This window comes from Phodopus roborovskii, unplaced genomic scaffold, assembly GCF_943737965.1.
Source record: "Phodopus roborovskii unplaced genomic scaffold, PHOROB, whole genome shotgun sequence".
Classification (NCBI taxonomy): Eukaryota; Metazoa; Chordata; class Mammalia; order Rodentia; family Cricetidae; genus Phodopus; species Phodopus roborovskii.
The window spans coordinates 10,549,785-10,570,454 of NW_026125391.1; the positions used below are offsets into that span (position 1 = coordinate 10,549,785).

Sequence of the window (20,670 nt, forward strand, 5' to 3'; positions counted from 1 at the left end):
CAGAAAAGAAATGCAATTTGAACTCAGAAAGTAGGTAGATTGAATCACAGAGACATGCAGTTTCAAAGATAACATTGTTACATTTTATAACATTTTCAACTCACTCAGAAAATGTAACTTCAAATACACATGGAACTTTTTCTGTAGTAGAGTGATACAATCAACTTAAAGCCACAAAAGTGCTTTTAAAAAACCCTATTGAGAGGGGGTTAGAGAGATGACTGGCATTTCCTGCTCTTGCAGAGTGTCCAATTTTGGTTACAAGACACACTGGTGGCTCACAGGGCCCTGTGACTCACATTCTACAGGATCTGACTACAATTTCTCCCTCTGAATGTATCAGTTATGCAGCTGATACACATACCTACATGCAAAAATCTTAAAGTATACAGTCCTATTGTTAAACATTGATGTGATTTAATTAAATTATTTATTTGTCAGTAAGTTAAGGTAGTAAAAGAATAAGGTGACATTTGTTGATATATTAGATACAGATTTTTTTTTTTTGTTTGTTTGTTTGTTTGGTCTTTTTTTTTTAGAAAAGTCTTATTACTAGAAAATCATTTTGTAGACTCTGGGAGTATAGTTTTATTTTAACAATCTTTGAAGTTATTCAATTATACAAAGATCTGTCATCTAAAATTTGTTTATCTCCCCGTTATCTTTCTATGCTCTATAATCTATTTACCTAACATTTGTCTACATATCCATCTATTTGATATCAGAGAAAAAATCAAGAAGCATGTCTTCAGGTATCTGTTATCTATAATTTTAGATAGACACTCTTGTGAAGTCTCTCAAAGAGCTAAAATATTTCTTCTCCCACCAGTAAAGAATTTCTAATAATTAGTCAATATTACTTAGTTTTGTTTATACAGGAAAATGACTGACTAGTTTGAAATAGCGAAAAGCATAACTAAGTCCAGATCCTACCTGTAGAAACCTCCACCTAAGTGGTTCTACTTATAGGCCATGGATTATCATTTTAAAACTTCCACAAGTAATCTGCACATGAAGCTGGTGCATAAAGCAATCAGCTAGCAAGTGTCACAGTCTAATTTTTATCTGACTACAATCTGAGTACAGGACTGTGTGGAGACTACAGCCCTATTTTATCTGTTCTAATGTTACTTAATTATCATTGCCAAATAACTTTACATCTTAGCCGAATCAATAAATTTTCATTTTATATTCTACAAAAATACCTGGAGACTTAAATATGTATATCAACATCATCCAAAGTATATTAGATAGATGTTGAAATAATATAAGCTGCATTTGGAGATGATTTTAATATTTTTTATTGAGCCTAAGGAATCAAGTGGCCATGCCCCACAGGTCTTGGACCAGAAACCCGAGATCCGTCTGGGAACTAAGGTCTGTATCCTAGGCTTTGAGAGGTGAGGAAGTGCCTTAATGTTGTCTCCATCTGTTATCTTGTTAGAGATATTCAGCTCCTTGTTTTCCAAGATCAAAGATGAAAATGTGCAAAAAACACAAATGTGTAAAATATGGAAAGATATAGACTGATGCTGATAAACAGGTAACATATTAACTAGAATAACTGGAACCTCTCTCTCATACTTTCAGATTTAAAAGTGACAAGAGAACACCTTGTTGCCTACAATCATTTTCCTTATGTTTCACATTGTAAATTTATTTTTATTTATTTTTTACTCATGAAAAACTTGAAAATAAATAAATGATCTGACATATGATTGAATAAGTTTAATATGTTGATTTTTAGTGATTACCATTTACTGACAAGAACTGGGGAAGTATATCATACATATTTCCTCTAAATTCCTTATGGTGAGATTGTTTTAGATTTTACACATTCTGAAATATCACAGGCATTAAAATATGTCAGATGTTTAATATCAAAGTCATATGCACTGTTGCCCAAGGTACTCCTGGTTCTGTTATGGACAACATCAAGCTAACCTTTATTTATCTCCATTCTCATTAACTATTCATCAGAGTCTATTCTTCACCAAATTGCATTCATTCTATTGCTAAGTTATCCTTATGGCACTAGTTTCATCAAAAACAAACTTGATAGTAACTTGATTTGCCTACATAGCCATTTCTGTTTTACATTAAGTTGTATGCTTGCCCGTGCTACTTTATTCTACTTTATTTTTAAAGTTTTTTTTTTTAATTTGAAATCTTTGCTATTGATATGATTGAGCCATGACTGCCTCCATACAACCGCCTTGCCTCAAAGACATCTGTGGTCTTCTTTGTTGTCTCCTTCCTTCTCACTTGGCTGTGTGCTGCCTGTGAAATTCTGCCTTTGAGTCAGTTCCTATGCAGCATCGTTGCCATGGTAGAGACAATCTATGTCTGCCTAAGACTTGTTCCCCATGGTTTTTCTATATTTCTAACAAAAAAGCAAGGTCCCTATTAGTTAACTGGAGTACTTCTGGAGTGTGATCCCTGTAGATTTAATACCGACTGTACATCGTCTGTGTATCCCTGTCTCACTTGCACTATAAGGTTTATTACAGTGTAGCATGTATCTTCTGCAATGTGTCAAACAGCTCAAAGCTTGGAGCTGGCATTTAAAATCAACTTCTGGAATTTCTGTATTCAGTATCTGAGAATGTGCAGAAGCAAAAGTCTATACTCAATGAGTACAAATGTCTACTACATACCACCAAATTTTTGAGGCTATGTGTGAAGTTAAAAGACAATCAAATTACCCCTTGGTGTGAGAAAAGAAAGACCAATAACTTTTTCAAGTAATTTTCTTGGTTCTGAAAAATATTTTAATATTTTAATCTCTAAATTAGAAATGCATTTGGACAAGATAATAATTAAGTTGAAAAGGAAGCAAAAGAAATTCAGAAAGCTGGCAAAATAAATTACAATAGACACAACCCCCAAATATTTCAATATATTTAAATAACTAATTTCTAAACAGAAAGCATTTTAAGAAACATGGGTGTGTGTGAATAAAGAAAATTTTAAATTATATAATTTCAATTGTAAAAATACAATACATAAAGCAAACATAATTGTATCTTCTACAGCTCACAACTATTGATCTTGAATTAGATCGGCATTATCATATCAGATATGTGCAAACTGCAAGCACATTCTGTTAACAGATTTTTCTGTCCATGTGTCTACGGTGAGATAAGAATGATTCATTTTACTATGGATATACTGAGTTAAAGACATGGGTATTCAAGTGAATAAACTCTACTAAATTAAAAAAAAAAAGAAACTTAATTGTACCATGTAGGTATAAGTAATATAGTTTCATGAAATTGCATGTGTTATAGTTGTAACATAAATTTTAAATTCATGACAAATTCATGTCATAAGTTTCAGACCCAGTAAGCCACACATCGTATTTTCTCAATCCACTCTAAATAAAAATCTACAACTGTAATAATGTACCCTACCCCACTCTGTAATGCCTCATATCTCTTGAAAGTGATGACAGTGTGGTTGCTGACAATTTTTATAGAATGATAAGGAATGCTCTTTTTTACTAGGTGACATTTGATCACACCATGACATCTTTCTGAGAGTGTGAGACAGGGTTCTGGGGAAACTGAAGCACGTACAGGAGAGACAAAAGTGTAAAGGCCCTGATTCAGAACACGTTACTAGGTCAAAGACATGCATCATCACTTTACCTGAAGTCAACTAAAAGAGAATAAAACTTACAAGACATGTGGGGCATCTGTAGAGGGATAGTAATCAGTTCTAGAATTCACTACATACATTTACATATACTTTCTCTGTCATTTTAACTGATTGTTGTCAACTATTTTCCATAGCAGAACAATCAAGTATTTTGACATCAAGAAGTGACTTTAGGTACCCTATATTGAGCTAAAATGAGAGTGATATTAATAGTCTTAATAATTATCGGGAAAACTAATACATGAACAAGAATAGATGCATCAGTGAAGTCTATAACAGAAGGAAGCAATTTCTAAGTTACAGTCGCTTACCCCAAAATAATGGATTAATATACTACTGACCTGTGAGAAAAAAAAAAGGAATCTTCAATCACTTAAGTTTATATGTTACAGTAACTAGGAAAGTACTAAATGCAGAAAATGAGTACTAAGGAGTGGGGCTCCTGCCTGGATGAACTGGTTTGATGGAAGCATGGGAGAGTGTGGACCATGCATTAGAAAATGGTTGTGAACCTAGCCTTTAACAGCTGAGCCCACAGCTAGACACTAGACGAACTCCTGGAATCCAGTTACAGAGAGGGAAGAGTGATTGTTAGGAGTAGATTTTTCCATGCTGGTCTGGACTCACCACCATGCCAGCACCAAATAACACACAGAGACACTATATTAGTTATAAAGCTGTTGGCCAGTTACTAATTTCTTATCGGCTAGCTCTGTCTTAAATATTAACCCATTTCTATTAATTTCAATGTGGTCTTATTTTGCTGGAGAGAGGGGCTGCCATTCTGCTCTCTCCGTCTTCCATCTTGAATCTCCTCCCTACCACTTCCTCTCTCCTCCTTGTCTCCTAGTGCTGCCTAACTTGCTTTCCTATTGCCCAACAGTGCTTTATTCATTAACCAATAAGAGAAACATATTTACAGAATGACATCTCCCATTAGTGATGAACAAAGAGTTCAAGACCAGGCTGGAGAAACCCATAGAATCAGCTGACCTGAACAAGGGGAAGATCGTGGACTCTAGTGATAGCTGGAAAACCAGCATAGGACTGACCCAGACCCTCTGAGTGTGGTGTTAGGAGGATTGGACAGTCTATGGGGCCTCTAGTAATAGATCAGTATTTATCCCTAGTATATGAATGGACTTTGGAAGTCCAGTCCACATAGAGGGATACTCTCTCAGTCTAGACACATGGGGGAGGGCCTGGGCTCTGCTCCAAATGATAAGGCAGACTTTGAAGACTCCCCATGGAAGGCCTCACCCTCACTGGGGAGCAAAAAGGGGATGGGCTGGAGTTTGCTGGAGGTGATAGGGGAGGATGGGAGGGTGAGGGAACTGGGATTGACATGTAAAACAACCTTGTTTCAAATTTAAATTAAAAAAGGAAAACGAAGAGGAAAAGAAAAGGAAATCCCTGTTCTTCTGAAAGCAGAGCTGAGTGTGCCTTTCCAGTGCAAACGTGGAAGATCAGAACACCATGTGCAGTGGACACTCAGATAATGAGGTTTCAAGAGAGAACAAGGACTCTTGGGAGCTGCACTAGAGATTATATGAATTGCACTTTGACTTCATTCTGTTTATGTTCTGAAAACCGACTGAGGCTGAAATCATTAGTAATGATTGACCGCTTAGTCAGAGGACATCTCAAGACAGAATAGCAGTCCAGCTGCATCATGGCTACTGCCTACTACTCTTCTGTATGTCTACAGTGACAGAAATACATGAAAGAGAAAGATTTTAAGTCATAAAGATTCAGAAAGAGAAAGTTTGAAAAAGACTACAATTGTTAAAGAGATTAGTTTCTTATAGAGATAGGAGAAGCCCTGTGGACAAGATCCTCCCCACCCTAGCTAAAGCTTGTGGACGTTCAAATGCATCTACATGGAGATAAGGCAAAGTGAGAATGCTGCTGACTGGATTCCTTGCTCAGAAAGAAGTTTCTGGAAAGCATTCCCTGGGTCAGCACACAAGGGCCAATGCAGTGTAGTCTGAGACCAGACTTCTCTGCAGAATTTTCTGTAAGATGCACATTCATGTAACCACTAACCACAGCAAGATACAATAAACAACAGGCATCTTGGAAGCTTTACTTTTGTTTTCTTATGTAGTGAATACTAATCTGTAATATTTTTTTTGTTTGTTTTGAAGCAGTGTCTCACATTGTAACCCAGGCTGGCCTAGAAATCTTTATGTAGCTCAGACAGGCTCAGAACACCTGGACATTCTCCTGTTTCAGGCTCCCATGTCCTCCCACATGAGTGATTAGGAGTTAAGACTTCCCAGTGCACAGATAGGGAGCCAGCCATGGCTGGGTAGGGCCATTTTCCAAGATAGTCAGCTTCTTCCTCACCCTTCAGACTAGAAACAAAGTCCTGACAACTGAAAACAAAGGCCTTGTAGACAATTCTGACAGTAGCAGGCCCCCTGCTGATAGACTGGCTCAATAAATTCAAGGCCTGATCAGGACCTGTTACATAACAATTGGGGGGGGGGTCAATTAACTTTACAGTCTTCAAACTAACCAGCCCTAAATTAGCAGAGGCAACACCCTACAAAGACTCCAATGCCCCAGATCCCTGAAGTGTGTGGATTGCTGTGTGCCTTCTGCTAGCCTGCATTTCCTCATCCCAGTAGACAACTTCAACAGTTCAGTCTTCGGTGTTTGTGATTTCTCCATGGCTACCTAAAGCACTGTAGAATTTTCCTGTCTTTTAATTCTTTAACTGGCAGGAAAGAAAGGAAGCAAAACAAAACAAACAAACAAACAAACAAACAAACAAAAACCCAATCAAAACTCCCAGGCTGTATCAGTGGAATCACAGGGCACAGGGCAGCACCCTAATGAAATCTTTATTTGCTTCCTTATCCTATCAGTGCAGTCAGGAGAGTACCCTGAGCACAAACAATGGTGCGGTTACCTAATGAAGTATGGACACTGAATTTAAGGGCTATTTGAATTTCCTTCTAAAGCCATCAAAGAAATTCGTGCTCAGGCAACATTCACTTTATCCTGGATGCCATCAATAATTAGTAATTCTTGTGTTGTTATGTAAGGAAAAAAAAAGAGTAAAGAACTATAAAGCTTCAAAATATATTTTCTGACACAGAGATTTTTTAAAAAGTCAATGTTTTGAAAATAAATGCTTTTACCTAAAACAGCACTGTCCTCAGCAGAGGAAAATGCTGGCCACATGTGAGACAGGTCAATGGCAATCAGGTGAAGCAGAACACCAGCAATGATTTGGCTTACTTACTAACGGACTAATTTAAGTGCTTGTGACAACAAACTTTCCCTTATATAATATTTGTTTCTTCATATTTAACATGTTAATACACATGGAATATATTATCATAGTGATTTATTAAAAATAGTGAAAGGATACTAACTACACAGTAAGCAGGAAAAACATCATAGCTTTTTTTTTCTTTTGCTTTCTGTATTTTAAGATGACAATTCAATTTTGAAATTCTTGAAACTTTTTCCAGTTAAATTGAGCTAAATATTCAGTTTGGAATTACAAGTTTTTTTATTGTAAGATTTTCTTACTGATGCATATTTCTAGATTCAAAAACTATTTTAGTATTTTTTATTATTATTTGTGTGTGAACTCTAAAACCAACTGTCACATTGATGGTTGATATGTTCAACTACGTAATTTATTTTTTCCTACTAGCTTTCCATTATGAACCACATGTCTTTGAACTTGTGATTAGGTTCCATAGCCTGAAGAGTTTGAATGTTTTTCCAGAAGGCTTTTGATTTTTTTAATGCCTGCCTCTACCACTGGATTCAGTTCAATTTTTTTTTTTTTTCAAAAGAAAGCATAGTTTCAAAGTGCTTTGATTCCAGATTTTAATGATTTTTAAGAATTTTATCACTCTTAACTAAGGGTATTCATAATAAATGTATCTTTAATTTTTTATATTAGGTAATATTTTTAATTTTTATTCAGCTTCAAAGATTAATTTCACAGATTTATTAAATAAGAACATAAATAGATAGAGTTAGATCAGTGGAATATTAGAAGATTAAAATTGAATGATTCAGTCTTTTTGCAGTAGTCTTTTTAAACAATATAAGACAAATGTGCTTATTCACTACTATGCTTATTCTATGAGGAAAACTAATGCTTTGCATTCAAATACAAACAGTTTACTACATTTTTATTGTTAACCATATTTGATTTCGGAGTATTCTCTTACATTTACAGTAAGGAAATTATGTCAGGAGCTGACTAATTTTCAAAGAAACTGATCATTGTTCACAATATTTATTTTTTAACTTGTATATTTACCTCAAATTGTCCCGATTAATTAACATTCAAACTTTGATTAAATTCATGAGTTTAAAAATGCTAGTATATACTTTTATATAGGATATATATATGCATACATGGTATATTATATATATGAATAGTTCAGTATACACCACACACACACACACACACACACACACACACACACAGAGTTCAGTAGCCTTAAGCATCCATAGCACTGAGCCATGTTCCTCCTCCTTCTATCATCTTTGTTTAGAAAGAATGTTTGGTCTACTATATTGTTCCACATCACACAATTATTCACCCTTATCTCATGTCTAATAATTCCATTTCCCATCTACTTTTTATTATTATTCCTGGTTGTTCGTTTCCTTTCCTTCCTTCCTTCCTCCCTTCCTTCCTGCCCCCTCAGCCCAAACAGCCACTAAAATACTTAGTGGTGCAATTCACTTCTTCTTCTTCTCCTCCTCCACGTCCTCCTCCTTCTTCTCCTCCTCCTTCTCCTTCTTCTTCCTCATTAAGTTGGCACCTTCCTGCACTCACCTTCAGAACTTTGGCATGTCTTATTGCTACCCAGAATCCACTTGCTCTGCTTTCCTCCACAATACTTAAGGCTCATCCACCCCTACAGGAGTACAGATCCAACACTTTCTACTTCTCCATTTCTTTTTTTCCACAACAAAGCATTTCTTTGGACTATGCAGTTATGAATCCCCAGTGCAAATTCAGTGAACCAGAACAGAGAAAAGGCTTTGTATGAGATGAGATTTTGTGAAACTATGGCAACACTAAAGAGCGGTATGGTCAGTGCTTAGCTGATTGCATTTTCATTTGTAATGTGGAAGCACTGCCAAGAAATTAAATCAGGCTGACTATGATGGCAGATGTTCCCTAGATTTTTATGCTGCTTTAGAACTCTCCAGAATGACCTGTGATGATTGGGATATGAAGTTTGATATAATGCATAATTACCTACAGCTTAACAATGGATGGAAACCCATTAAAAAGCAATGCAACACTATCATTTTCTAAATGTATTACAATTATAATAATGAGGAAACTGCATCTGCAATAATTTTATTTTTAATGGCTGCAGATTGCATGTGCTGAAATTTCAAAGTCTTCATTAGCAATCTTCACATGCTACAAGAGTTATTCTTCTATTGATTTGCTTATTCATTCAATAAATATTTACAAAATGCCTCTTACATACTAAACATACTTAATCATCATTGACAGTACATATCATTTGTAACTTACCATGGGCCATGCGATGGAACCAATAGTAGCCAAAGTCAACTCCTAAGAAGGTTAAATACCATGTCCACTGAGAATCCCAAGGCAACTCCAGAAGACGATAGTTCTCCCAGATATAAATATAGCTGGTCACTTCAAGGCTCCTGAAGAACAAACTGGCACACAAAATTCAGAGATGGTTATAACATATTCTGCATTCATGATCATGCTAATACATTCTAGATGATGTCCAGTATAAATATATTCATATCTAAAGATGGCATCTGTCATCATTCCACCATGATGCTTCTTGCTTTGTCTGGTTTTCCTACACCAGCATGAACACTACCCCCTGATAATGTCTTTTGTTTCCTAGGCATATTGGAACCAGTTATTTGCCCTCTCAATTACAAGAAATTTGGGAGATTCTTCTCTTTTTGTGTCCCTTAACACAGTTTTTATGAAACATTTCATACATAAGAAATCTTACTAAACTGCACCTTAATTCCTGTTATTGTCATTTCCAAGTTTTAATTAAGAACACAACAAGAATGACTGACAACAGGAGACTGAAAGTTTGAAAATTATATGTGGAATGATTCCTAAGGAGCCTGAAAGTTGCTTTCTGTCATTTAATATGATATTCCACAAAATCTGCACTAGTCTAAAGTGACTCCTTCTACTCTTTTCTCTGTCTTCTTTTTTTATCCATCTTGTGCAAGTCCTACTTTTACTGTGAAGTTACACTTTAGGTACACATCTTAGGTAAGTCATATAAGAGATATGTGGTAGGCTTTTCAGAATATTAGGAAATAATTGTCCACCAGAAATAAGGCATATATATCTACTCAAAATAAACAAGTTAAAACACCATAGAAACAGAGCTAGAGAGATAGTTTAATCGTTAAGAACACTTCCTGTTCTTTCAGGGAACATTAATTCAGTCCATAACGCTGATGTCAGTTAGTTTAAAAACCTCCTGTGATATTCCTGCTTGAAAGAATATGAAACCCTCTTCTGGCCTCTGGAGGCACCACCCACACATTTACTTTACAAGCACACACACACACACATTATGAGCAGGTTTTCTGGCCCAAGTGGGTAGCAGGCCTTCTATGGTTCCTATTCTTAAAGCAAGGTTTCTGCAGTCAGGGTCAGGCAATTGCAACTTTGCATACTCCTCGGACTTTGCTGGATGCTCAAGAGTGGCTGGTTTGAGACAAATAGAAAAGTATTGCTGTATGTCAGTGTGGGTTATCTAAAGACAGATATCCTCACTGGGTAAGAATAACCATAATCCATGGTATTTCAGAGGCATGAAGAATTGGAAATGTGTAAGCTAATTTTTAAAACTTTATTAAGAAAGGGTTTTAAATAAGTTCTAGTTTAAAGATACCCAGCTAAGATGGGAACTTACGTGTTTAGACCAAGTTTCCTTTTAGGTTGAAATGCTGAACAAAGGATTTTTTATGGTCCAAGTTATTAAGTTTTCCAACAGTGAGATTTTTAGCCATGACACTGCTGCCACTTTGGGCCAGATATGACTCTTTGTTAGGAAAGATGTCCTGGGTCCAAACAAACTGTAGAAAACACTCCACTGTCTCTTTAAGTTCAGCAGTGCCACTCCCTTCTTCATCTGTAACAACCAACTCTGTCTCCAGACATTGCCAAATGTTTCCTGATGGGCAAATGTGTCCCAAGTTGCTAACCACTGACTCAAAGTACTAGAAAGAAAAATTAAAGCAAAGAAAACTCCACAGAAGTTCATCATACTCTAAGGATTGCTAGGCAAGCTTTGTTACAAGGTATCAAATTAGAATTAACTACATATTTACCAGTCATTTGTTAACTCCATGGGGAGCTCACTCAGTCTCAGGGACAGCACCAGGTGCAAGAGCATATTGTTGAACATGGGCTATAATCATCTGACTCATTAGTTTACTATGTTCTTAAAGGTTTTATCTTCTTTCTCAGGGACAAGTGAGACAAGATTAAGACACTGTCTAGACTTCAATCAAAGAGATGCTGTAAAACTTTGTGAAACCCAGAGAGCCGGCTGACTGAAATTAAGTGATGCTTATTTCCTGTACGTGTGTCAGGTATTAAACAGACATCTATTCTACTATTCTTTCAAGGGGGTTATTAGGGCTGACCCAAATTGAGCTAAAATATGCTTAGTACGCTGTGTCAGACGGTCCTCTTTTTCTCACTTTAGCAAGAGGCCAAACTTTGTTCATGGCAAGTGGGCAGAGAAGTATGAGAGTTTTCTTCCCTGCTTTCTCTCAACAAAGGGAACATGATCTTATTCCGCTATATATGTGAAAGAACTCAGTACCCACAACTAAAACAATTTTCTCAGGCCATACATCTGGGAAATGATTATCAAATTCTGGAAAGCCCTTGATGGCAGGAAATAGCACCTACATTTGCAAAACTGTTCCCACCAGATGCAGAATCATAAACCAGATCTCCTTCCTTTTTCTGTTCCCAGTTTCTCCACCCTCATCTGCAAAGCCCTGGAGTATGACTCTGCGCTCTGGAATTTTAACCTGACCCCTCTAAACTTCTTTTCAGTGGGGAGAGAAATACATAACTTAATGCATAGATGTTAGGGTCTCACTTAATCACAAGATCATAATGGTAAGAAACTCATCTTCTTCCACATGGAATGTGGATGAGATCAAAAAATGATCTGAGTGTCAGGAGGCATTAGGACATGCTGGGCAGTGATCAGTCTGCAAAAAGACTTTTGTTTAACCCTCAAAAATGTTCATGAGCTCTCTTCAAACAGTGGCTTTTCACATTAGGAATATGCAGTAAAATTTGGACCAGGGTGTTAAGAGTGAAATAATTCATACAGGTTTGTCTCCCAACCTCTACAGGAACATTGTGGCATGGCATCACACAAATACACACACACACACACACACACACACACAAGCACACACACACACAAGCACACACACACACTGTACTTAAAAGATATTGGAGTGTTAGACTTAATTTCTTTCTGAGAAATTGACTAAATATTTATTTCAAAACCTCTCATAATTGACCTCAGATCCTGGCTGTCTGTCTGAAGAGCTCCTGCCACTTTTGCTCCATCTAGTGGAATATTGACATTTCAATGTCTCAGCTATGATAAATGATACAACTGCTACTTTCTATAAATAGTCACAACAGTTTCTTCCACTTCTTATTGTAAAATTGCATTACATTTATAACACAATTGTCTCATTTCTTTAAAACAACCATTAAACCATAATGGTTAAATACATTTGTTACATTCTTCACAATAAAATGTGCTACTCTATTGAAAAGTGTAGAAGTCCCGCCTGGGAACCCATGGAGCTATATTTATTGCAGAAAGCAATGTCATCGATGTAACAGACTTTAAAAAAAATTTTTTGCTAGCCCCACCCTAAGGAGTTGAAAATGTTTTTTAAAAGTTTAATTTCCTCCTTTTAATTTTATTTTGTGAACTTTTTTTTTTTAATCCAGAATGGAAAATTCCATTGCAGGCATAGCCAGCAATTTTATGTACCTATGGATGAACATTACAGAACTAGTAAAATCTGGCCATGACCCTTAAGTGTTAAGAGTGGAGTGTCCCCAAATCATTTGAAAATTTACCTACTTAAATTATCCCTTCCACCTATTGCAATTTGATTTATAATCTGCTGTTTCAACAGGATAAATGAACCCCTAAAAGCAAACATACTATCTATATTTATATCAGGAACAAAGCTTCTCTGGGGAGAATGCAGTTTTAAGAAACAGTAACTTAGGGAGGAAGTAACAAATAGAGGTCCAGGATTTCTAAGGAAGGACTGGAGTTCTGCTTAAACAGGGGAGATGTGATCATTTTTTGCTCATTAACATATTAGTCAGTAGTGTGGCATTTTGAAAATCATGTTTTGAAAACATAGTTTTTGACACACATTTCATTCAATCAAGTTTAATTTAAATAGTTACATATGCAAACAATTGACAGAAAAATAATTTATCTCTAAGATACGTCTTGTTTGTTATAATCAGTAGAAACATCATTTTACTACTCCTGTCCTGGGTTCTGATTAGAAGACTGCATTGAAAAAGACCAAATAAATGAATGGCCAGAATCTGTTGTGAGGCAGATGGATTTTTATTATGGATGAAGATTTGCCTAACATGCTTGTAAACAAGATACAGTGCTGTCTATGGTTAATATTTTCTTTTACATAAAAAAAAGGTTTAGAACATGTCCTGTGGATACAGGAAGCAAGCTACTAACTTTCAAAGATAATTTAACATCGTATGCAATCATAATATCAGGTTTGTCAAATAAAATTGTTTTTTCCTCAAAGACTCCAGACAACACTTCTATTGTAAAGAATGCAGAACTGGAAAGAGCTGCTCGCTTTTTTCTCTATTTTGTTAGAAGCTATCTGGAATTATTATCTTAAGCATAGTTCTTTGCTAGCAGATTAACTAATGGTATAGTATTGTTTTTCTTGCAATTACATACTTTAAGGATGTGGCAAGCCCCTGTTACTAGTACTGAGAATGAACTCGATTCCTTGGAGAGGCAAGGACCCACGCCGTGTTAATCTAACCCTCAGCTGCTAATAATTTGCACAGGGATTCATTTGAATGCTGCAGCTTCAACTGAAATTCTAGTTGAAGTTCATGTTAAGTTACTTTTCAATGTTTTCTTTTTCTTCCTTCCTTTCTCTCTTTCTTTCTTTTGTTCTTCTTTTTTCCTATTTTCGGTGAGGAGACAGAGTTGAGAGAATCTGGAGAACCTGTTTGCCTTTTTTGTTTATGCTTTCATTTCAAAGTAGTAGTGAACATTTAAGTGTACTGTCCACATTGTGGTTTTCTTTCTTTCTTTTTTTTATTTTTTTTTTTAACTTGGGCTGTTTCATATACTCTGCATTGAAAACTGAGAAACTATTGAAATTTTTTTAAATGGCCATTATTTTATAATTAATAATTTAAAACCCACAGGTAAGAAATGAAGACCAGCAATTTTTATTATAATTCAAGTATAATTAGTGTATTAAATTAAATTATAATTATACACACACAGCTGCAGAAAAACTCTATATAAGTTTAAATTAATAATGTTGTACATCTCCTCAAAGAGAACCAGAATTAAAAGATTTGGAAGGTTTGTTCAGCTTAAGGAGTCTTAAATATAGTGAGTGAGGGAACAGAACTTCACCTTGTGTTCCTGAAGGGATTTGCTTTACAGACTGATTATCTGCTCCATTTTAAATCTATCTCTCTGTCTCTGTCTTTGTCTCTCTCTCTTTCTCTCCTTACCTCCCTCTCTGCTCTTTCTTTAGAGTAACCCCTTTGCACCTTGTACCTCAATTTCCATTCTATTGCCAAATAAATTCTGTGTGTGTGTGTGTGTGTGAGAGAGAGAGAGAGAGAGAGAGAGAGCGTGTGCGCATGCACGCGCATCTGCTTTTGACTTTGTAAAAGGGTATATTTGGAATCTTGCTTCATTACTCAAACTTAGTAAAATAATAAGTCATATTGATGAGAGGAAATGCTGTACTGAGAATTAAGTTTATGTATCCAGCAGTTAAATGTTAGAAGGGGACACTTTGACTTTACTTATAACCAACACAAAACTTGAAAAAAAAAAAGAAAGAAAGAAAAACAATACAAGAATCAATTCAGTGTAATGTCTCTCTAAGTTCTTGAATAACAAAGCAATAAGTGCAAAAATGTTCCTTTCCAAGTCAGTAAGATCTACACCTGTGTAGATGGCGCTTTTCGATTATTAATGATTTTCAATTGATTTCCAAGAACTCTTAGTACATTATCCTTTCAGAATGAGCTGCATAAACCAACTGAATTTGCTTCAATAAAGAAATATGTATCTAAATCTATACCAGAGATTGTATATGTATATGTATATGCATATGTATATGTATATGTATATGTACATGTATATGTATGGAAGGGGCTCATGCTCATTTCTGATGCATGAACCCACACAATAGAGAAATTCATCAATAATTTGAGTTGTTATTTAAACAATGTAAGACTTACTCAAAAGAAGAACTTTCAATTAATTCTGACATCAGTGTGGGACCACACCTGCAGGTATTCAACTCATTATTTGATGACTATAATCCTAATAGCCCAGTTTACTCAAAGATACCCATTGATATATGCTTTTAACATTTACCCAAACATATTATGAAGTTATATTAAGTTAATGTACTTCTTCTCAGATAGTTTTTGGGTTGAATGCCATTTTTTAAAACTCCTCCTTGATTTCCCACTGTGTGGTTCCAAGAGACATTCCAGAGTGATGAGCTCGTATCAGAAGTGAAGTGCCATAGATATTAGTCGGAAGCAGTGGTGGGAGGCTATATCAAGCATACTCTTCCTCCTGTTCAAGTGTTGTGTTTTCCTTCTGTACTTCTGAATTCAGTTTATAATGTAAGCCATTTATTTATTATCCAGTTTTATCATTAGCATGAATGCCACTACAAAGTGAATTATTTCAGAGTACTTGTTATGTACCAGACATTATTCCAGGAATATGAACTAAAACTTTGACAGGAACAAAACTATTGATTTCAAGGTACATGAAAGTTAAGGATGATTGTGTGTTTGGAGTGAGCACTAGAGTCAGAATATGGAGCAGAGGTTACCAAATCAAGGATAGGAAACAGATGGGTTTTGCTAGTTATGATCATATTAAAAACTAAAAACTGAACTGGAGATAGCCACATGGGTGGCTTTCTAGTCCCAACGAAGTACCTGAGAGATGTGCCATGGCAGGATAAAGATGACAAAATGGATAGAGAAATTAAACCTTATGTGATTTGAGAATGAAACTTTACTTCATGCCAGGGAAATATAGAAGTAGGAATGGGTTTCCTCTTAGTCCCTGTCCCTGTGATTAACATATTTGGGTACCAGTGGGATAGACATGAGACAAAAGTAAGAAAGATTGGTAGTTATATAAAAATTTATAATTATGTAACATTTCATTGAGAAATATCTGAGGTTTAAGGAGATATCTGTGGAAATGTGGCTAGAACAAAACAATTTCCAGCAGGGACCTGGATAAAAACTCAGAGCAAGGTCTACAGTAAGGCAGGTAAAGCAGTCACTTTGGTTAAAAACTGTAAAATATGAGGGGAACTGAGTAATTAAGACTAGCAATGTTTAGCTTTCTCTATTAAAAGTTCAAGGTGAAAAGTCAGTACTAAAAAACATAAGAAAATATTTGAAGAATGACAGATCCCAATTTCTTTAGGGATTTATAGAGAGATAATCAAGTGTCCACATGATTTCTCCTCTGCTTTGTATTTGCAGAATTGTGGATCTTCATTTAGTATTCTAAATTATGTGACTCACCTTGGAAGCCGAGACACAACACCAGCTGACATGGATGTCAGAATATCATCAAGGCGACCTGGTGGCTTCCCCTTGAGAATCCAGCTGATGATTAGTTCAAGCAGTATCAAGGATATGAAAAATGGAGTTGCCTAGAAAGGAGATTTCATGGAAGAGATGCTATTGTTATAAAATCCTCCACATTTTCTGATTGGTTCTCTGATACCTTGGGGGGAGAGCTACACCAGCAAGAGATGGTCTATATTTATATGGCAGGATTATTTCCAAAGGAATGAGCAGGGAAATTTAGTTATTTTAGATATACACTAAAAACATGTTCAAAAATACCATGCAGTTTTCAAATGAAATAAAAACGTAAAAACAGGTACCAATATTATGCCAGGAGAACAATTAAAGTCAGGAAGGTGATGCTCCAAGATTGAGAAAATACATTTAAGATTAGTTAAGCCTATAACTGCCCATAAGCATGTTAGAGTTACTCTCAGGTAACTCCTTAATAAAAAATACACTCAATTAGAGTTTTAAAAAAATTAGACTTTCTAGAACTCCTTCTGATGATGACATGAAATCAATAGGAATAAAACCCAAGACTCTTAAGAAGTAAGATAAATTATTATGACTGTATCACCATCAAGGTTTCAGTCATGCAGATTTGATTTTGTGGACTGATATTTACCAGTCCATATTGGACTGATTTAATGTTGTAATCTACACAATAATAATTCCTGAAGACAATGGTGGCACATTTTTTCTTCACTGAACAAAAATGGCACTATCAAATGTTAAAAGCAATATGGGCTTCACTCATTTGGGAACTGATAATAAGTCTCATGTTTTCTAAACAGAACTCACTAGAACACATTCTGTGATATATTTTTTCCCTATTTCTGGTCTGAACTAGTAAGTGTTTCAGGAACAAGTTTTGGAGGGGGTGGAACATAAGTGTCCAGGTTCTAATTCTGGATATTTCCACTTCCAATCAAAGCCAAGTAACAGAGTGAAAAATGCCTCAAGGGCTAGAAAAATTTTTTTTAATAGTTCAAGTTCAAACTTAGGAAGTCAGGATTATACTGGGCCAAGCTGTGTATCCTTCACTCTGCAGAACTAGTCTACCAAATTTAAGAGGCAATACCTTCCTGGAAGTGATGAACAAGGTAAAATTTTTAAAACAAAATTATTACAGTGCTTACTGATGTAATAAAACTACGTAATATTGCTTCCCAATAACTAAACTTGCAATGTCACCATGCCCAGCAATACCTTGAATTTTTTTCTCATATTCTAGAGTGATGTATGAGGGGATTTGCAAAGATATAGATACTGTATAGAAATTGAGTTATCTTAAAAAACATACTTTACTTCATGACTGTAAGAAATTGGGATTTTATGAGGCTGCAATAATTTGAATTAGGAAATTAAATTAAACCACAGGATATGTTGAGTTTACATTGCAAGAAAGGGGCAAGAGAACCTCACCTTTTTAACGTAATCAGGCACCACTTCTAGCGTTTGGAAGGTAGTTTCACTTGGCGTCATCATGTAAAACATCATTCGAACACCTTGAGAAACAGAAACATTGTCTTGAACTTCTGGGCTCTTCATTTCTGTCCCTGTCTGATTCCCAGCTGGAGATATTCGTGATTCGGCAAAGCCAAAGACTGAAAAAAAAGAACTGAGCTGTGCAGCACAGAGCAAGTCTTGTCAAAGAAAAACTAGGGACAATGCTCCACAGAGACGTCAGCCAGCAGCAGAGTTTGTGTGCACAGGCAGGGAACACTAGTAACAAGAGCAAGTTCAGAGTTCAGTGGCTGACTCCGCAGGAAGCAGAAATTAAGGAGAGAAGGAAGACCCGGAGAAACAAGTGCACAGTGTAGTTTGCCTATGGCTTAAATAACTTGTCAGCAACAAAAAAGAAAAATCAATAAATTAGGCAAATCCAGTTGTGCCCAAGAAAATGGAAGGGGAAAAGCAAACAAACCAGTTTTATAACACAGGTGAAAGTTCACTCTGATGAAGTTGTACAAGTCCAAAAGTCAAATTACAGGAGCAAAATTATGTTTTTCCCAAACTGCACAATTCGTTTGAGTTTGTTGTTTCTTCACATAATCTTTGAAGTAACAGAGAGTGTGAGTCATAATTAGTTAATGGCCCTAAGCTGGGGAAACTGGCTTCTTACTGCTTATGTATTTCTTATCTCAGTCATGTGAACTTTTGAATGTTTTGCAATCAAATTTAAAGCCACTAGGTTTCATTTGCAAGTAAACCCACAATGTAATTGTTTGAAATACAGACAATTCTCATTACAGATTTAAAAAATATAATCACACACATAGATATTCTCATGTAACAAAAAATGATTATGTACAACAGAGGGTTTTTTTCCTCTCTCTTATGTGTTTATGAAATTACAAATGTGATTCATGACAGAATAAAAATCCATGTAACTTAAGTATAAGTATAGTATACAATGGCAACAGCCCTCCATCTCTTAATGGAGACATCAAAGAGAAAACCTCCCCTTTCAGTAGGAAGACGTAAGAGGTAGCTACTTCCTACTTCTCTCTCATCTTTCAGGCTCTTACCTGGATATATATATATATATATATATATATATATATATATATATATATATATCTTGATCTGCTATCCAAATTTTATGTCATGAATTCACAAGATAGCCATTTGCTCATAGCTTTGCAGTCACTGACACCCAATGGAATTGTTTTTGGTAGACAAGAAATTACAGGGTCCACTGCTTGATTGTATTCTGGTTAATTTACCTTCTATGCAATCCTTTCCATGGTATGGTAGAAAAATACCAGGTAGAAGATGAACTTTAAAGAAATTTATGTCATACACTAGAAACAGGAGCATTAAAAACAAACAGGATTTCCAAAGTCATTTCTTCACAGTCCCATCAAATTGATGCATCTCATTGTTTTAATAGAGTTAAGCATCAGAAAAGCAGCTTAAAGTGCCGCATGCATGTCAGCTTCAGAATGTGTGTAACTCTTCTCTGTAGGATTGATTTTGAGTCATTGCTCCAATTAACCCACATTCATAGTGTATCATACAAGAATGTCAAGAGATCTCAAGTGTGAGATGCTCTGTAAAGAGGATTTTCTTTACAAAAATATTTGGAAAATTCTGTGTATGCTTGCCTGAGATTAACCTTAATCTTAAATTCATCTTAAAATGCTTGTTAAGATTGCAGAATCTAAAAAAAAAACCAGCAGCAAATAAACTTTTGATAATTCGCTTAGTCTGTAACATTTTCTATTATAATTTACTGAACAATTACTGCCAGTAATACCTAGAGTGTAGAAACCCTCTCAAGAGATACACTGTATGACACTAGACAGTGTAGACCCTGCTTGTCTATCAAGAACTATGAAAATAGCACATGACTTTGCTGAAGTTTCTATTGTCTATAGTTTGATGGGAAATTTTGTTAGAAAAGACTTGCTTATACTTGAAACCAAATAGCACCTACTCTGGCCCTAGTGTTCACAGATCCTCCTGCCCAATCCTGAAATGACCTGAGGAAATATTTTTAGGGAATCAAGCATTTGCCTTGTAAACATTTCTTTTCAAAATTAAATTCTTGAGATATTCATATGAGTACTATATTTTTTTAATTTCTGTTTGTCCCTGTAACATCTCCGATGCATACTTTTCTCTAATTCATTAATTCTTTTATAAATTATTGTTATATGTACACCTGTGTGTGTGTGTGTGTGTGTGTGTATTTAATTGTCTGCTTACTTGTGTATTTATTTGGCGCATTTGAATAGAATTACCTATTAGGAAGCTCATCACTGGAGAAAACTAATTTTCCTTCTCTTTGCCACTCTTTACCTATAGCTTTTTAACCAAGATTAGGTCCTTCCCTAGCCACATTGGCATGACAACTGGTGTTCTTGTTGTGTATGTCTTGTTAAGGTATGTCCATGTGGCTGAGATTTCATGGGTTGTATTTTCCTCTCATATACAGAAGTCCCACTCTCACAACAGACATTTTGATTCTTACATTATTTCTGTTGAACCTTAGATGTAGTAGTTGCATTGCAGATTGTTAGTTGAGACTGCACACCCGAAGATCAGTATTTCTCTGTATTTTAACCACT

At 35.6% G+C, this 20,670-nt stretch overlaps 1 protein-coding gene across 1 annotated transcript in view; it reads right to left on the reverse strand.

Moving 5' to 3' along the window:
- Agmo (alkylglycerol monooxygenase) overlaps nucleotides 1–18,219 on the reverse strand; it is a 290,726-nt gene extending 272,507 nt beyond the window's left edge. The window contains exons 1-3 of the mRNA XM_051175085.1: nucleotides 18,020–18,219; nucleotides 16,544–16,674; nucleotides 9,197–9,348 (exon numbers count right to left, since the gene is read on the reverse strand). Of these exons, the coding sequence (XP_051031042.1) occupies nucleotides 9,197–9,348; nucleotides 16,544–16,674; nucleotides 18,020–18,145 (409 nt within the window). The 5' untranslated portion in view covers nucleotides 18,146–18,219. The remainder of the gene's footprint in view (nucleotides 1–9,196; nucleotides 9,349–16,543; nucleotides 16,675–18,019) is intronic.
- Nucleotides 18,220–20,670: the final 2,451 nt, after the last annotated feature.